General features: G+C 30.6%; 1 protein-coding gene across 2 annotated transcripts in view; it reads left to right on the top strand.

The window, feature by feature from the left end:
* The window catches only part of LOC136977294 (serine/threonine-protein phosphatase 4 regulatory subunit 2-A-like), a 56,694-nt gene that overhangs the window by 28,243 nt on the left and 12,263 nt on the right, over window positions 1–16,188 (top strand). For both annotated transcript variants that reach the window (XM_067272770.1, XM_067272769.1), the window contains exons 2-3: window positions 5,897–5,978; window positions 12,702–12,872. In XM_067272770.1, coding sequence (XP_067128871.1) covers window positions 5,897–5,978; window positions 12,702–12,872 — 253 coding nt within the window. The remainder of the gene's footprint in view (window positions 1–5,896; window positions 5,979–12,701; window positions 12,873–16,188) is intronic.

Genomic DNA, 16,188 nt, shown 5'->3' with positions numbered 1-16,188 from the left:
CTGTTAGTAACGTGCAGCTTTTCTAACTAAACTGGCTGATATAATGGCTGTAACAAAGTTCATATGTCCACCGATCCTTCAGTTCTTATCTCTGCATTTCATGGTTGACCCATCAGATCACATTTATGCCATTATTATAATAATGACTATGGTAATGCTTCTTTCGATTCTCACTTGATCTATCCTTGTTAGTTTCATTGTCCCAATCAAAATCAGAATCGTACAAGCCAAGAGTGATAACTTGGCCAACTAAACTGGCTTTTACTTTCTTTAAAAGTGACAAAAACATCACTTCTTTTGACCTCCTCTTCATTAGAATGGGTTCTGTGGCAAAAGCAGTTGGCTTAATGGAAAGCTGCCTCAGCAACATTTGCTGATTATCGAAATCCACCAATGGAGAGACTAGTTGTTGTATTTTAATTCTCTAAAAACAGCACAATATAATTCTATTTAAAGACAGTAATGTCAATAAAATGTCCAATAAAGACTAAACAAAAATTGTGACATTTATAGTTAACAATACCAAAAAGTTTTAGGTGTTTTTTCCCCCCACACTTTTAAGTATCAAACGTCAGATTCAAATAGTTTGAATCTAAATATCTCATATTATATAGCAATATCTAAGATTAAGTGCTCGTTATTGATTTTTTGATTGCTACCCGAATGTAGATAATTTAACAATGTTAATGTAGTATTAATTTCTAGAGAAGATGAGATAAATTTACTGTTTTCTGTTACGTCATTCGGTTGCCCTTGTTCCCATCTTTGTCACAAAATGACAGTCCACCCTGAAAACATCCAGTCTGATATGTATTCACAATTCATGGTCTTTGTATAATTTGGCTCTTCCAAATGCAAGAAAAGTGACCATTGCAAATACTCTTTTAAAGTTGATTCTGCTGTGTTTAAATGCATTATTCTTTTAGTATACATTACTTATCCTTTTAAGAAAAATAATTCGAAATACTTTAACTCATCTCTAATTTTAACATACTCTGTTTAAGTTTGAGGTTACTTTTGCATTTGATAACTGAGTGTAGCAGCCACATTAAAAAATAATGTAATAGAGATCAAAAGTAGTTTTAGGCTTCAAAATAAATACTCTTTGTATTGATAGTGTTTATTAAACAACAGAATGATTGTTGCAGTCAATAAGATTTTAAAGAATGTGATATTTTTCATGCAGATTTGATGCAACACTTACAATATTTACAGATTTTGGGAAAGAAAAAGGTGCTTTTTATATCAGATGGAGTTGCATTTTCTTGATATATTAATATGGGAAATAATTGGACATAAAATGAACAGTCTCTGGTTTAACAATAAATGCAGAGTTATTAATAGTAAAATAAAAATATATAATAAATAGACTTTGTGGCAGAAAAATCACTTCTATTGATAATTGTAGGAAAACCCTCAATTCTTTTTCAGATTTCCACATTATGCTTAAAATATCATGAATTAAAGGTCAAGTTATTTAAAAACAAGTTATTAGCTTTAATAGAATGGAACTTTTGTAAGTTGGAAAAAACAAAGGTGATAAAATGAATTTTGGTTTTAATTAAATCTCTGCATATGTTGTTAATAGTTAATGTGCCACTGATATGGTCATCAGTTTTTGGAATTCAAAGTATTTTAATTAGAGTTATTTATTTATGCTAGTGGAGGTCAAATCCTTGTTTACAATAGAATGTCAATTCTTGTAGTCCAGGGTGTAGAATTTTTACAATACTAACAAAGTCTGATTTGGGATTTAAGGTTTCAAAAGTCAGGCAAGTGATTCAAATTCTATTTTAAGTAATTGTTGCTTCATTTATTCGGTTTTTTTTCTTTAGTATAATGTTGTTTATAAATTTTTCATATATAATTGTCAAAACATTTAGAAAACCTTTTAAAGAATTGTTATATAAAGTAATTGTTTTGAATATAAAAAATTTTGAAATGAATAAATTAAATTTCATTATAAAAAAAGTTATGAAAACCTCCAGTTTTCTAGGTATTAATATATTTCATTCTTGTATTCTCATTTCCTAAGTGTTTAAATGGATTAATCAATATTTGTAGGTGTTTTCTCGTTATTTTATCCAATTTTCGATGAGTCACAAAATTGTATGCTATTTACTTCTAATTATAATCTCTAAAAAGGAAGTACATCAGATGATAAACGAGTCGTTAATAACCTGGTACACACAACTTGACCGTAAATACTTGACCATAAATTGCAACTTTGTTTCACAAAGTTGCAATTTCTATCAGCATTTAATGTTTAAAATTACAAAAAAGAAATACTTTTAGATTGTTGGTTAATTTGCTCAATTTTTAATGTTTCCTTTTGTAAAATATATTTATGTATTTGTTGTAAACATGTGTCACTTGGAAACAAGTTAATATTAAGTGGCAACATATTTGGTTTTATAAAATTAAACGTATTAAATCTCAAAATAATTTTTCATTGTATAAAGTTGTCACATTTTTCTTTGAAAAATAAATTTTAGTTATTTAACTTGAAAATTGGAAATTGTACAGGGTTGTACAGATCGATGGGATTATATGTAAAGATAAAGAAAAATTTAATTAGATTGCTGGCAGATATGTGTATGAGTATGTTCCGATTAATGGCATTCTACTTAACAGATCATGTGTGACAGAGGTCCCATGAGATTGTAACAGTGCTGAAAATTTTGTAGCCACCTATACTTTTTATGTTTGGATACATAAATATTATTGTTATGTTATATATAACTTGTATGAGTAACAGGCCTTTTACCTTATAAGTTTTGTCTAGATATACTCTGATGTTCACTTAATGATATATTTCTCAGAATGTATTCCCATCAAGTGGACATATGCAGTGGTGATATTCGAAATAGTTAACAAAGGGTTTGCTAGCAGAAAATTTTTCCCTAACAATCACCGACAAACGAAATGGAAGTTTTAGCTAGAAATAAATACAATACCTTTTCTTGCGATATATCTAATAATCAGTGGCACATTTGGAATGTAATGAGCCCTGGGCGAAGACCAGGTAACAATAGTATATTAGTGCTGTCAACCCTTTTTTTTTCTTTTTCTTTCTTTCTTTTTTTTTTTTTTCTTTTTTTAGGCAGAGAAATTTTTCACCCCGAATCACACTACTCATAGTAGACGGATGTCATCATCTCTCGTAATACAATATCCTTTTTATTTCATTGTCCATAGCCCAACGTGTCTTCCACAGCCATCTTGTATTATCTCACGCACGTGAGATTGTGGGATCTCTCTTATGACTGGATCTAGTTTCAAGAACTCTCTTGAATCGATCGCGATTAAACCTCGTTTCGGTCGAGAGAGATCGCACCAAGACATAGTCCCCGACCTTGCTCACAATCTAGATTGAAATGCTCGGTGCAAACGGGTTATAAAACTCTAGTTTAGTAGTATTACAGAGTATAATACGTATATTTTAATATATTTTTTTAAAAACACAAAACCACTGAGAAATGTTCCATGTGTTTAACAAGGTTCGGGAAACTGAAAATTTTAACAACGGGTTCGGCCAAACCTGTGTGAACCCACTGAATATCACCACTGGACATATGTATATTTAAAAGAATTTTTACACTGTATTCAGCACAACTCATTTTGGGAGTTTGCACATCAAATATTAGATGATAATGATAACTCAGTTTTAAAAAATGACTAAAAAAAATTTCTATATACAGTGGTGCCTCATATAACGTACTTAATCCGTTCCAGGTGCACGTCCGTTAAATGAAACGTCCGTTATACGAAACGCATTTTCGCATAGAAATACATGTTAAAACAGCTAATTCGTTCCGCAGTATAAAATAACTGTACTGTATCATAAAAAAATGAACATGGGGTGAGTTCTTTTATTCCTCCGCGTAACTCTGCGCGAGCGACATCCGTTTAAAAATTCCTGCGGAACGCGTTCCTAAATTCAGATGGGAGTGCACGCCCTCGAACGGCAAAAACGGCCACTTGTAGCAGTAGTTTACGGTGGAAAGCAACATGGCGTCCTCCATGGTTCAGATAGTTTCGTTTCCGGGTCCATTATGTGGTTTTATGAATGAGAATTTAGAAATTGTGAAAGCGCGAGTTAGCGCACGAGGTGCTGTAAGTGTCTTTACGAATTTTTTTTGAGGCTATTTTGAATTCTTTTTCAACAAATAATCCATTTTATCGTTAAATTTTACAATTGGGACCTTTCTTTTGTCTTTTAAAGCTCATATTTAGAAATTAAAAATTCCTCCATCACAATACTATCGATAGGGCGGGCGCTGCCATCTTTCTTTCTTTCACCGTCGTTCCTAAATGCCTACAAACAGCAGCGTAGCAGCGGAGACGCAGAGCGACCGCTATTAAAAAACGCACCCATGGAGCAGTCACCAATTATGCCGGAAAGTCCGTTGTTCGCAGCCAGTCCGTTGCTTGAGTCACGTAACGGCCAAACAGAAAGTCTGTTGTTCGCAGCGTCCGTTATTCGAGGCGTACGTTATATGAGGAACCACTGTATTCTATATTTATCATAATTGGATTGTTCAGTTTTGTCCTAATTTTTTTGATAAAACTTTATGAAAAAGTGCAGAAGTCTTGATAGATCCAAGCAATTCAACACAAACAATTTTTCATTTTAAACCATTTCTATACAAATTGATTTATGTATTTAAGATTATTATACACTTATATGCAATCTAAAATAATAGACACTTTGTAATATCTTATTACTGTTTTACATTCAAATGAAGTAAGTATTCATTGAATTAGTTGTTAAATATGAATGATTCAATTGTACTTGTAAAATTTATTCTTAGTCGTGGTTATTCTAAACATAAATGTTACCACTTAAAGATGTATATTATTGTATTTAAGTGGAGAATAATTATAAATGATTTCTCGTTCAAGTTTTATTTAGAGTATATTAAAGTAATGTATATAATACTTCTGTAACCAAGAGAAATGTAAATAAATTGGTTAGTGCTGCAGCTTAAATTCTAAATCTTTAACTACCAACAAATTTTACAACACAAAAAATATTACAATTATAAATCCATTACTTTTCATGGTTGTCGTATTTAAATATAAGGAGTTTTACTGCTCTGAACTCAATGATTATTGCTAAAAATACCTGGAAATGTTTGCGCCTTAAATTATGCTGGTAAAGGTTAATTATAAAATAATTTTTGTTTGTAAGGTGGTATGATTTTAGTTTCTAACTGTTCAAAAAGTATAAATAGTATAATTAATTTAAATAATAATGTATGCTTTGTTGAAATGAATTCAATTAAATACCCGAGACTCTAGTGCTTCCCTTGCTTATCTACAAGAGCACAAATTTGGGTCCCCAAAGATGGGTAAGCAAGGCTCATAAAATTTTGCATTTTAAATGTTTAAATTCTCTTAAATCCAAGCAAATTAACATTTTTTCTTTGAGGTTTTTGAAGGTTTCTGGGAATTGATTTTTTTTATTGTTTAAATATATTAGAAATTCTCACTACATCTAGTAGCATAATTTTTGTACGATATTATACTAATATTACAAGAAATTAATCTACATTTTCTATTTCCATTATATATTAATAATGATATGTGTCTGTTATATTAATAAAAAATTTTTGTTTGTTTGTTTGTTAATACTTTTCTACAAGAATCAAATAAAATATGTCTTCAAAAATTGTATTAAATTTAAAAATTTTTTAAAGAAATAATTACTTAACAAACAAATGTGATTAATAAGCTATTTTTAGATATTGGTATGCATAATCTCTTTTATAACATAGTGTCTAGTAATTAAGTAATTAATGTTTTTATATTATTTAAGAAATTGATTTTTATTATTGAAAGTATATTAATAAATAACAAAATTTAAGGATTAAATTGAATGCATTTCTTACAGATTTCGAAAAGAAAAGGCCTAGTGAAATTCCTCCCATTTTAGATGATTATTTAGTACGGATTGCAAAAACAGGAGATATCATGTAAGATTTATTAATTTTTTTTTTTTTTTTTTTTTTTTTGAATTACAAAATAAGTAAGAGTTGTCATTCTTTTTATGAATAGAATAATCACTTGTCGATCTTACTCAATAATTTCTTACAAGCGGAAATATTGAGTAAAGACGAATGTGGAAACTAATAAAATGCCAAACATGTTACAGAGTCACAGCTACAAATTATCATAATAATTAAAAATACACTATATGAACCACTTGCAATATTTAATTATAAAAAATGTTATCAGGTAATTCTTATTTAATCAAACAGAATTGATTAATATGAATTCAAGCTAAAAGTATTCTGTATAAACAATGCATAAACTGGATAATAATAATAAGAATAAGAATAAAGGAAAATGGTAGCTAAAGTTACTGAAAATGTTTATCATTAAATATTTTTGTTTTTATGCTAGAGTTTTTGCATTTTTTGTTCTTTAATATTAAAAATGTTCATTTTTTATTGACAATTATTAAATTTCCAGTCATTCTTTCATATTTCTTTATATTGTTTATACATTTTGATAGGTGTAGTGTTCTCGAGTTACTTAAATTTTAAGTTATTTAAATTAAACTGTTGTTTAATTAATTAGATAAATTAATTATATTTGAATAATAGAGTAATTTAATCTCTAAATTCTCATTCATTCGACAAAATTAAAGATCTTTAAAAGTAATTATAAAGATGAATAAACAATTATATATTTTATAATGTAGGAATATGTATATAATTTAAAATTGCCTTTTAAAATAATTGATTTTTTAAATAATTAAATCTGATTGCAGTGTAATAATTATTTAGTTATTATTTTTCTGACTAAGCATTGGATATCTTGCAGCTATTATCAGTTAAAGAATGATTTAAGTACTCAATCTGTAATTAAAAATTTGTAAGCTATCTTCTATCTTTGTATATAAATTAAATTTAGATACATACATTTATATGATCTCTAATTATAATATTTAACATCGTAATGAATGATTGTGTTCTGTCCTTACAGTTGTTTGCAGTGTTCTGTATTTTCTGCCATCATGGGTTGTTTGGAAAGTAATTTTGTTTTTTCCGTTGAAAAATAAACACAATATTCTTGTAATAAATAAATATTTTATTGAATTATATATTGACCATTCTGGTCAAATACCTGTTGTCATTGTTTCTGGTAGTAGCATGATTTCACATTCATAAAAATTTTGATTGTTGTTTACAAAATCTGATCCAAGTGATTTTTGACATTGTCATTTCAAGTAAATGTCTTACAGTTAAAAAAAATTTGTATAGACTGGAACAAGTACCATATTTTACAGTCTATAAGAAGCTACAGACTATAAGACGCACCTTAATTTTTAAGCAATTTTTTTAAAAAAAATACCTATAAGACGCTATGGAGTATAAGACGCACCTGAATTTTGGAGGCAATTTTTCGAAGAAAAAAGTGCGTCTTATAGTCCGTAAAATACGGTAATAATCTGAAGTGTGCCTGATCTGGCGAATATGGTTGGTGTGGTAACACATCCCATCTAAGCTCTAACAGTTTCTGATGAGTTACCAAACTTATGTGAAATTTGGCATTATCATGGTAAAACACTACACTTTGTTTGTTGATCAATTTTGGCCTTTTCTGTTTGATGATGTTACTCAATTTGTTTACTCTATGGCAGTACACTTTCGAATCAATTGTTAAATTGTCTGGTAAAAGCTCAAAAAAAATTTCTTTAAAATTCCACCATAGAGAGCATCTCTCTTTAATAACATGTGGAACTCATATATCGAGCTTTGAAACGAAACCAATTCGTTTTAAGTAATAATAAACAGTTCAGTTTAACAGATTTAATCTCTTAGTGATTTCACGTGTTGTTATACAGCAGATTGCTTCAATCAGTACCTTTATTTTGTTTTCATTGGCTTCAAATGGCCACCCAGAATGTGGTGTATCTTCGATATTAAAATTGCCAGAACGCAATTTTGTAAACCAGTTTTGGCACTGTCTTTCTCTCAACACATCTTCTCCAAACATGTACCACAATTTTTTCTTGTTTGAACAGCATTTTGATTTTTTAGTTATAAAAAAGCAAAATATGCTGAAAATGATGCTTTCGATTTTCCATATTTGATGGGTCACCGAAAAAAACAATTGTACAGAATCAAACAAAATTTTTTACAAATAAGCCTTAAAATGTCAGCTGTCAAAGTATATAATGAAAATGTGGTTTAAAATAAAATTGGCTGGTAAAAATACATCTAATTCCTCTAGTAATAAAAAAACGAAATTACTTTCCGAACAACCTAATATATTACTTATGCATTTTGAATTGTTTTAAATATATTTCATAAAACCTATGCTTGTGATGAAAAACAGGAAAATGAGTTTAAGGAAGTTCTAGAATTTAAACTAGTGAAGTTCTTTCAATGGTGCAATATATGTCTGGAGTTAATAGATTCGTTCGTCGTTCAATTATTGAAATTGACATATTTTCAATTTGTAAGTAAATTAAATATGTGAAATTTGTAAGTAAGTTAATTATGAAATTACGATAATGATGAAAGGCAGCAGTTTTGTCATTATCAGGCTTCAGCGTGGAAAACTTTCCTAAGCGGTGGAGTACTGGTTAGCGTAAGGCGATACTTGACTTGCGTACTGTGGTACAGAAAATAAACCGAGCTCTTACTGTACTAGATTCTCCAAATAATCTAATGGCTAATGAAAACTCAACTATGGCCCTCAGTCCGGGGCACCTCTTAATTGAGGAGAGGGTGCTAAGAATCTCCCCGTCGTCTGCCATTCAGAACACTGGAAATACCTTAAATAAAATGAAAATATACAACAAAATAACACGAATTGCTACTTGGAATGTTCAGAGTCTGTTTATGGCAGAAAAATTCACCAATGTTGTAGCAGAGATGTCTAGAATGAAGATTGACATAATGGGCTTGAGTGAAGTTTGATGGCCTGGCTCTGGTAAACATAAAACAACTAATAGATATCTGTATTATTTTGGAGGTTCAGATCTAAGTCACAGATACGGGACTGCTATAATAGATTCAAATAAATTAGCAAAATCAGTCATCAACTATATGCTTCTCAGTGACTGAGTTATGTTAATTAAATTACAAACAACATACAGAGTAATGAACATAATTCAAGCTTATGCTCCAACTAATAGCAAACCTGACACAGATGTTGAACAATTCTATAACTATCTTGACCAAGCACTCAGTACCACTAAGAATGAAGAAATAACCATAATATTGGGAGACTTCAATGCCAAGATTGCTTCAGGTGCTGAAGGACATATCATTGGGGCGTACAGCCTGGGTGAAAGAAACGATCGAGGAGACAGATTGGTTCAGTTCTGTATTGAGAACCAACTAATTGCAACAAACACTTTTTTTCGGTTACATCCGAGACTATTATACACATGGCAATCGCTGGCTGATGGTATCCAGGGAATCGTGAGGAACCAAATAGATTTTATACTAGTTGCATGGAGATTTAAGAAATTTATAAAATTTGTTAAAACATATCCAGGTGCAGATGTCAATAGTGATCATAACCCAGTCGTAATGGAATTTAGATTTTGACGTTCTACTCATGTTGTTGAAAGAAAAGGAACAAGGCGAATCAATATAGATAAAATAAAAGGTCCTGAAATAAGAAAAAAGATTGGCCACAAATATAAAATGCTTGTTGAAAGAAACACACCATCACAGCATGAACAAGTAGATGAAACCTGGAATCAAATAAGAAACAAGATCAACCATTTACAAGAACACTACATCGGATTCACTGAGAATAGAAAGAGACAGGGATGGATGACATCAGAAATTTTGGAGCTTATGGACAACAGACAGAAACATAAAAGAAACAATGAAAAATACAGAGTTAAATAGACTCATAAGAAAGAAATGCAGGGATGCCAGAGAGAAATGGATGTCTGATAAATGTAAAGAAATAGAACTGTTACAAGAAAAGTATGACACATTCAACATGCATAAAAAAGTAAAAGAGATGATGAACCGGTACAGAAAACAACCTTGATCATTTCTTAAAGATGAGAATGATAACATAGTCATAGGCGTCGAAGAAAAACTGAAACGATGGAAAGAATATATTGAAAAACTTTTTGATGACAGAAGACTCAACGATCCACCACCTACAACTGATATTAACGAAGAAATTCCTGAAATTACAAAACAGGAGATTGATTGTGCCATAAATATGCAAAAGAATGGCAAAGCTACAGGACACGACAGAATTCATTCTGAAGTTCTGAAAGCTATAGCAGAACAAGAAGGTACGGGGTTGAAATTACTAACAGAATTCTTCAATACCATTTATAAATCTGGTAGAATACCTAGAGATTGGCTAAAGTCCACCTTCATTCCTGTACTCAAAAAGATTGGTTCTTTTCGGTGTGATGACTACCACTTGATAAGTCTAATGTCTCATGTGCTCAAAATCTTTTTAAAAATCATCCATAGATGTATATACAGGAAATGTGAACTAGATATTGATGAAACACAGTTTGGATTTCGTAATAGGCTTGGTACACGAGACGCACTCTTTTGCTTAAACGTATTAGTTTAAAGATGCAGGGATATGAATGCTGATGTTTATGCCTGCTTTATAGACTATCATAAAGCTTTTGACTGTGTAAATCACGAAAAGATGATTGAGATCTTAACATCAATTGGCATTGACAAAGGCAGTCTGCGTGTCATTGGCAAACTGTATTGGCATCAAACAGCATAGGTCAGATTGAAACCACGCTAATTAAGAGAGGAATGTGGCAAGGTTGTGTGCTATTCCCCCTCCTCTTTAATATATACTCAGAGGCTATATTCAAGGGAGCGTTGGAAGACAGTGATTGTGGGATCAAGGAAAATGGCAAATTAATTAACAACATTAGATACACGGATGATGCAGTGGTTATGGCAAATAGTCCTGAAGAATTACAACAACTGATGGGCCATATTGTTGAGTACAGTGAACTGCATGGTCTCTATGAATTTTACCAAAATCAAACTTCTTGTGTTCTCAAAAACAAGGAAAAATGCAAATCTTGTCATTCACAGGAATACTATCGAGCAGGTATCATCTCTCAAATACCTCGACACAATAATAAACGAACAATGTGACCAGCTTAAAGAAATAAGAGCAAGGATCGAACAAGCCAGAACATCGTTTATGAATATGAAAAAATGTTTTATTAGATCTGATTTGAGTTTATGTCTGAGGATTCAAATGTTAAGGTGCTACATCTTCTCTGTCCTGCTGTATGGATGAGAAAGTTGGACTCTAGACCCCCAAACTGAGAAAAGAATTGAAGCTTTCGAAATGTATTTGTACAGACAAATACTTCGAATATCATGGGTGCAAAAGATTACTAATGGAAGTCCTGAACCGTATGAACAAACAAAAAGAACTCCTGCTGACCATCAAGATCAGGAAAACACAGTACATTGGTCATATAATGAGAGGAGAGAAATATCAAATACTTAGACTAATATTAGAGGGAAAAATACAAGGAAAAAGGTCTGTTGGGAGACCAAAGATTCATTGGTTGAAAGACATCACAAGGTGGTTTGAGAGAACATCTATGGAGATATTCCAAGCTGCTATATCGAGGACAACGTTAGCTATATGGATCGCCTACCTTTGACAGGAGATGGCACATTAAGAAGAATAGATTCATTTATGTAACTGTTACATTTTGTGTGCAGAAGACAGTATACAGAAGCATTTCTATAGTGTCTTCTGAAGAGAATGCTACCATTTTAAATTACTGTAATTATGTTAATTATTATCCAAGAATAATGTAATGTACTGTATATTAAAGCATTGGAAAATTGTCCAAGTTTCACATGCACCCATTGCAATTTCTCAATGCATACATCTTGTATCATATGGATACAGTTTGCAGAGTTGAAATCAGTCACAATTCTACATCTCTCCAGATTACTTATATTGTACAGTTGTGACTGATTTCAACTCTGCAAACTGCAGTATACAAAATGAATCCTATTGTGGAGTTGTCATTTTGTTTATGGTACATTCTGGAGGCAGTAGAAAATGTCCAAATCAGACTCTAGACAAAACTCTGACAGTTACTCTATCAATTGATGTACTTAGCATACTTCTTGGATAATAATTAACATAGTCATGTTAATTTAAAATGGTAGCATTCATTTTGGAAGACACTGTATTTATTTTGCTTCATAATTTTCAAATAGCTTGTAGAACTGAAAAAATGGGCTAAAAATGTTGGCCGTATTTAAGACATTTAGTCAGATTACTGTATGCACTCTCAGACCCATGTCCCAAGCTCATTTTTTTTAAGTTGATCAGTTATGGATCTATTTGAGTGCGTACTTGATCTTGAAACATTGATTTCACAATGAACTTTAAACATGCTATGTAATAACTATCAGTATTTATTAAATTATTTGATTATTAGTATTCTAGTCTGCATTAAATTTTTAATCAGACTAGTTCTTTAATAAATCACTAGTGGGACCATACTGAGTGAAATCTTTGATACTTTTAAGACAAAATTCTAATAAATAATTTTAGTCTAAATTAGATTGAAAATACTTATTAATGGTAAAATTTTATATTTGTAATAAGGTCTATCCTATTTATATATTTGGAAATTTAACTGATTGATTTCTTGCGTAGATAAGAAAGCTTATACGATTATATTCTCCCAGGTTTCCTTGGAACAAATTAAGACCCCTGTTTCGACGCAAACTAGAAATTGTCCTGAACGACTTTTATGAGACTTGTCCGGCAGATAATTTACCCATACTTCCCAACGTTGAAGCTTTTAAGTACGAAGTCATGCGCAGCAAGTTAATGGAAGCTTTGGATTCGTTTCAGAGGTATTATGTTATCTATGTTATTTATATTTAAATATTCTTATTTTCATTATTGTTACTATAATACTAAGACAGAAGTTGTCATGATATAAACCTGAATTTTTTTTGTGCATTTATAAATCAATTTAATAGAAATTATTTAATGTAGAAAATAAATTAAACTAAATGTGTTTCATTTCATGTTGTTCAAAATTATATTCATTGTTAAGAAACTTCCATACTAGGAGTGGTCAAACCTTATTGCAATGGGAGTCACACACTGACTATCAGAAATACATGAATGCTGCATACAATCCCTGTGTACAGTACACTACATAATAGTCAGAAAACGTATAAAATAGTTATGTATGTAAATAGTATGTACCAAGTTTATAAAAAGAAATTGTATAAGTATGTGGGAGCCATGATGATAATCTAGAAGAGCTGCAATTTGTCTCCTGTTTCTGTACAATGAAACATTTTTCAAATTTTGTAATTTATAAATTAGAATGTAATTATTTCAGTTGCATGGTTAATGCGTTCAGATGCTGAAGATTATTCTTTGTTTGAACATTCATATTTGATTGATAAAATTTTTAAACTAACTGAATGGAATGTTATTAACAATAATCATTTTAGAACTTACCTAAAATTTTATGTAAGGATTATTGAATTATAAAAATTACTTTGTCACATTGATAATATTACAGTAAATAACAGTACAATGTATCTTGTTTGCATATTACTAATTAATCTAATTAGATCAACTCTAAACTGGAAATTTTTATTATATTTGGTGATTTACTATTCAGGTCTTATGCTATTATATTAATGAAGGTATAAAATAGAAATAAATAATTAGACCGCTTAATATTGCATTAATCGATTAATATTTGTAACTTAATTCTGAAAATTGTTATACAAATTGAAAAAATTGAAATAAAAAACACTTAATGAACCTTTATTTTTGTAACATTTCAATTCAAGAACAAATGTTTTCAGCCTCACCTGAGGTCTGCTTCAGGTTAAATTAAAATTAAAAAACAGGATTACAAACTTTTAATTTAACTTGAAGCAGACCTCAGGTAAGGTCGAAAACATTTGTTCTTGAAATGAAACATTACTGAAAATAAATGTTTGTTAAGTGTTTTCATTAATACCAGTAATCAACTTAGAAGATATTGTTAAAATTGAAATACTTTATAATATATAAATTTTTTTATATTAAATACATTCTAAATAAAAGCTATACACTTAACATTTGGACAATGTTTGTGAGAAAGGCAGTATCTATTTTAGAATAACAGAGTATAATTAAAAAGCATTTCAGAAAAGATTTAAATGGAAAGATGATATAAAAAAAAATGGTATCTTCAATTCTTGACTGGTTCTCTGCAGAAATTTCTTAGGGCTTTGAATAAAACTTTTACACACACTGTCAGTTTTTTTTTTTTTTTTTTGGTAACATTTGGCTTTTCCACACAATCTTCCTCTTGATGACAGATGCATCCTCTGTCATGAAATTGTATCACCTTTGGATTGGTGATGCAGGAGGATCATGGCAACCAATTCACCACCAGAACCTGCATTGAATTGCCATAAAACTGATTAATACTGTTGAATGGAACAATCCACTATGCATGTATTTATGTAAATTAGTATGTGTAACATTTTGGGTGAGTCTAAGAATTCAAACTAAAAAAGTGACAAAAATGCCAAGGGGAGTAACCTTAACTGAAAGTGAAATACGAAAAATCTATTTCTTTAAGGGAAAAGGGTGGCCAACTCATAAAATTGCTTCAAAACTTGGAAGATCTCAAACTGCAGTACAAAATGTACTAAAAAAAAGGGCGATAATTATAGCAAAATTAAACATACAGGACGAAAACCAAGTCTGCAGCCTCATGATCATCGCTGCGTTGCTAGTCTTGCAACAAATGAATCATTGTCTACTCGTGAGATAGGTGCAGTTTTACCAACTCCAGTGTCTCACCAAACTGTGTGGAAAAGCTTGAGAAAGAATAAAACAATAAACTTTATGAAAGTGAAGTCCAAACCAAAGCTAACAGAGTTACATCAGTCAACAAGACTACAATGAGCAAAAGATCATGTTACTTGGACAACTGAATGGAGAAAAATAGTTTTCTCAGATGAGAAAAAGTTTAACCTGGATGGCCAAGCATATTATTGGCATGATACAAGAAAGAATCCCAGGGTCAAATCCAGTAGACAACAAGATATATATATATATCAGAACTGACAGGTGGAGGTTCAGTAATGATCTGGGCAGCAATTGCATATGAAGGGAAAACAGATTTGACATTTATTAATGGGTGAATGAATTCTGAGACCAAGCTATATTATATGAACATCTAATCCCATTTGGTCCTCTCATTGGTGGTCAAGACTGGATCTATCAACAGGACAATGCATCTGTTCACAAGTCAGCCAGTACTACAAAGTGGTTTTCACGTGAAAAAATTGAAGTGATGGTTTGGCCAGCACATAGTCTAGACCTTAATCCCATTGAAAACCTTTGGAGTCAACTTGTGGCATTAGTTTATCGCCATGGAAAACAATACAACACATCCGACGAGCTTACAGTTGCATTGTATAATGCCTGGGACAAAATTAAACTAAGTGACATTCAAAACCTGCTTGATTCAATGCCTAAACGAGCTGTGGAGGTAATTGAAAACAAGGGAGGGTCCACAGAGTATTAAAAACTTACTAAATCACCCTTGAGTTTATAAATTGTTTACAACAAAAAATTATAAGAATTCAAATTTTTGACTGTTTATTAAAATGATACAATACAAAGACTTGTTTATTTCATTATATATTCTTAAGACTAATTAAAATCATCTCATATAGCAACAATTGACTGTGGATGAAAAGAAATTAAAACACAGAAAATTTTCACTTGAGTTTATTAATTATAATTTCTTCACGGACTGTAATAATAATGTTTGAATTTCAATCAATAGCACAGAAATTACAAAAAAAAAAAAAACTGAAGAAGAATATCTTCTTTTGAGCTACAATAAAATTTTATAACTGATTTTTAAGATAGAAATTAAAACTTATACAAATCTAAATTAAGCATAGTGATTTCTACAATGAAGTAAAAGTTGCATCTGAATATAAAATTGCTTATGTTTACACCTCATGAAATATAATATTTTGTGAGATGATTCTCATTTAGTTATCTATGGTTGAATTTAATATATGACACAAACACTCACTCAATTATATGCACACCCATATATGTGTGTATGTGTATGTTACAGTAAAAACCCATTTTTAGTTAAAACGTGTTTGAACTAGTTGAAACTAGTTT

This window comes from Centruroides vittatus, unplaced genomic scaffold (genome assembly GCF_030686945.1).
Source record: "Centruroides vittatus isolate TY-2023 unplaced genomic scaffold, ASM3068694v2 contig_453, whole genome shotgun sequence".
NCBI classification, from domain to species: Eukaryota; Metazoa; Arthropoda; class Arachnida; order Scorpiones; family Buthidae; genus Centruroides; species Centruroides vittatus.
Note: the sequence above shows the minus strand (reverse complement) of the source record. Positions and strands in the feature narration are given on the sequence as shown.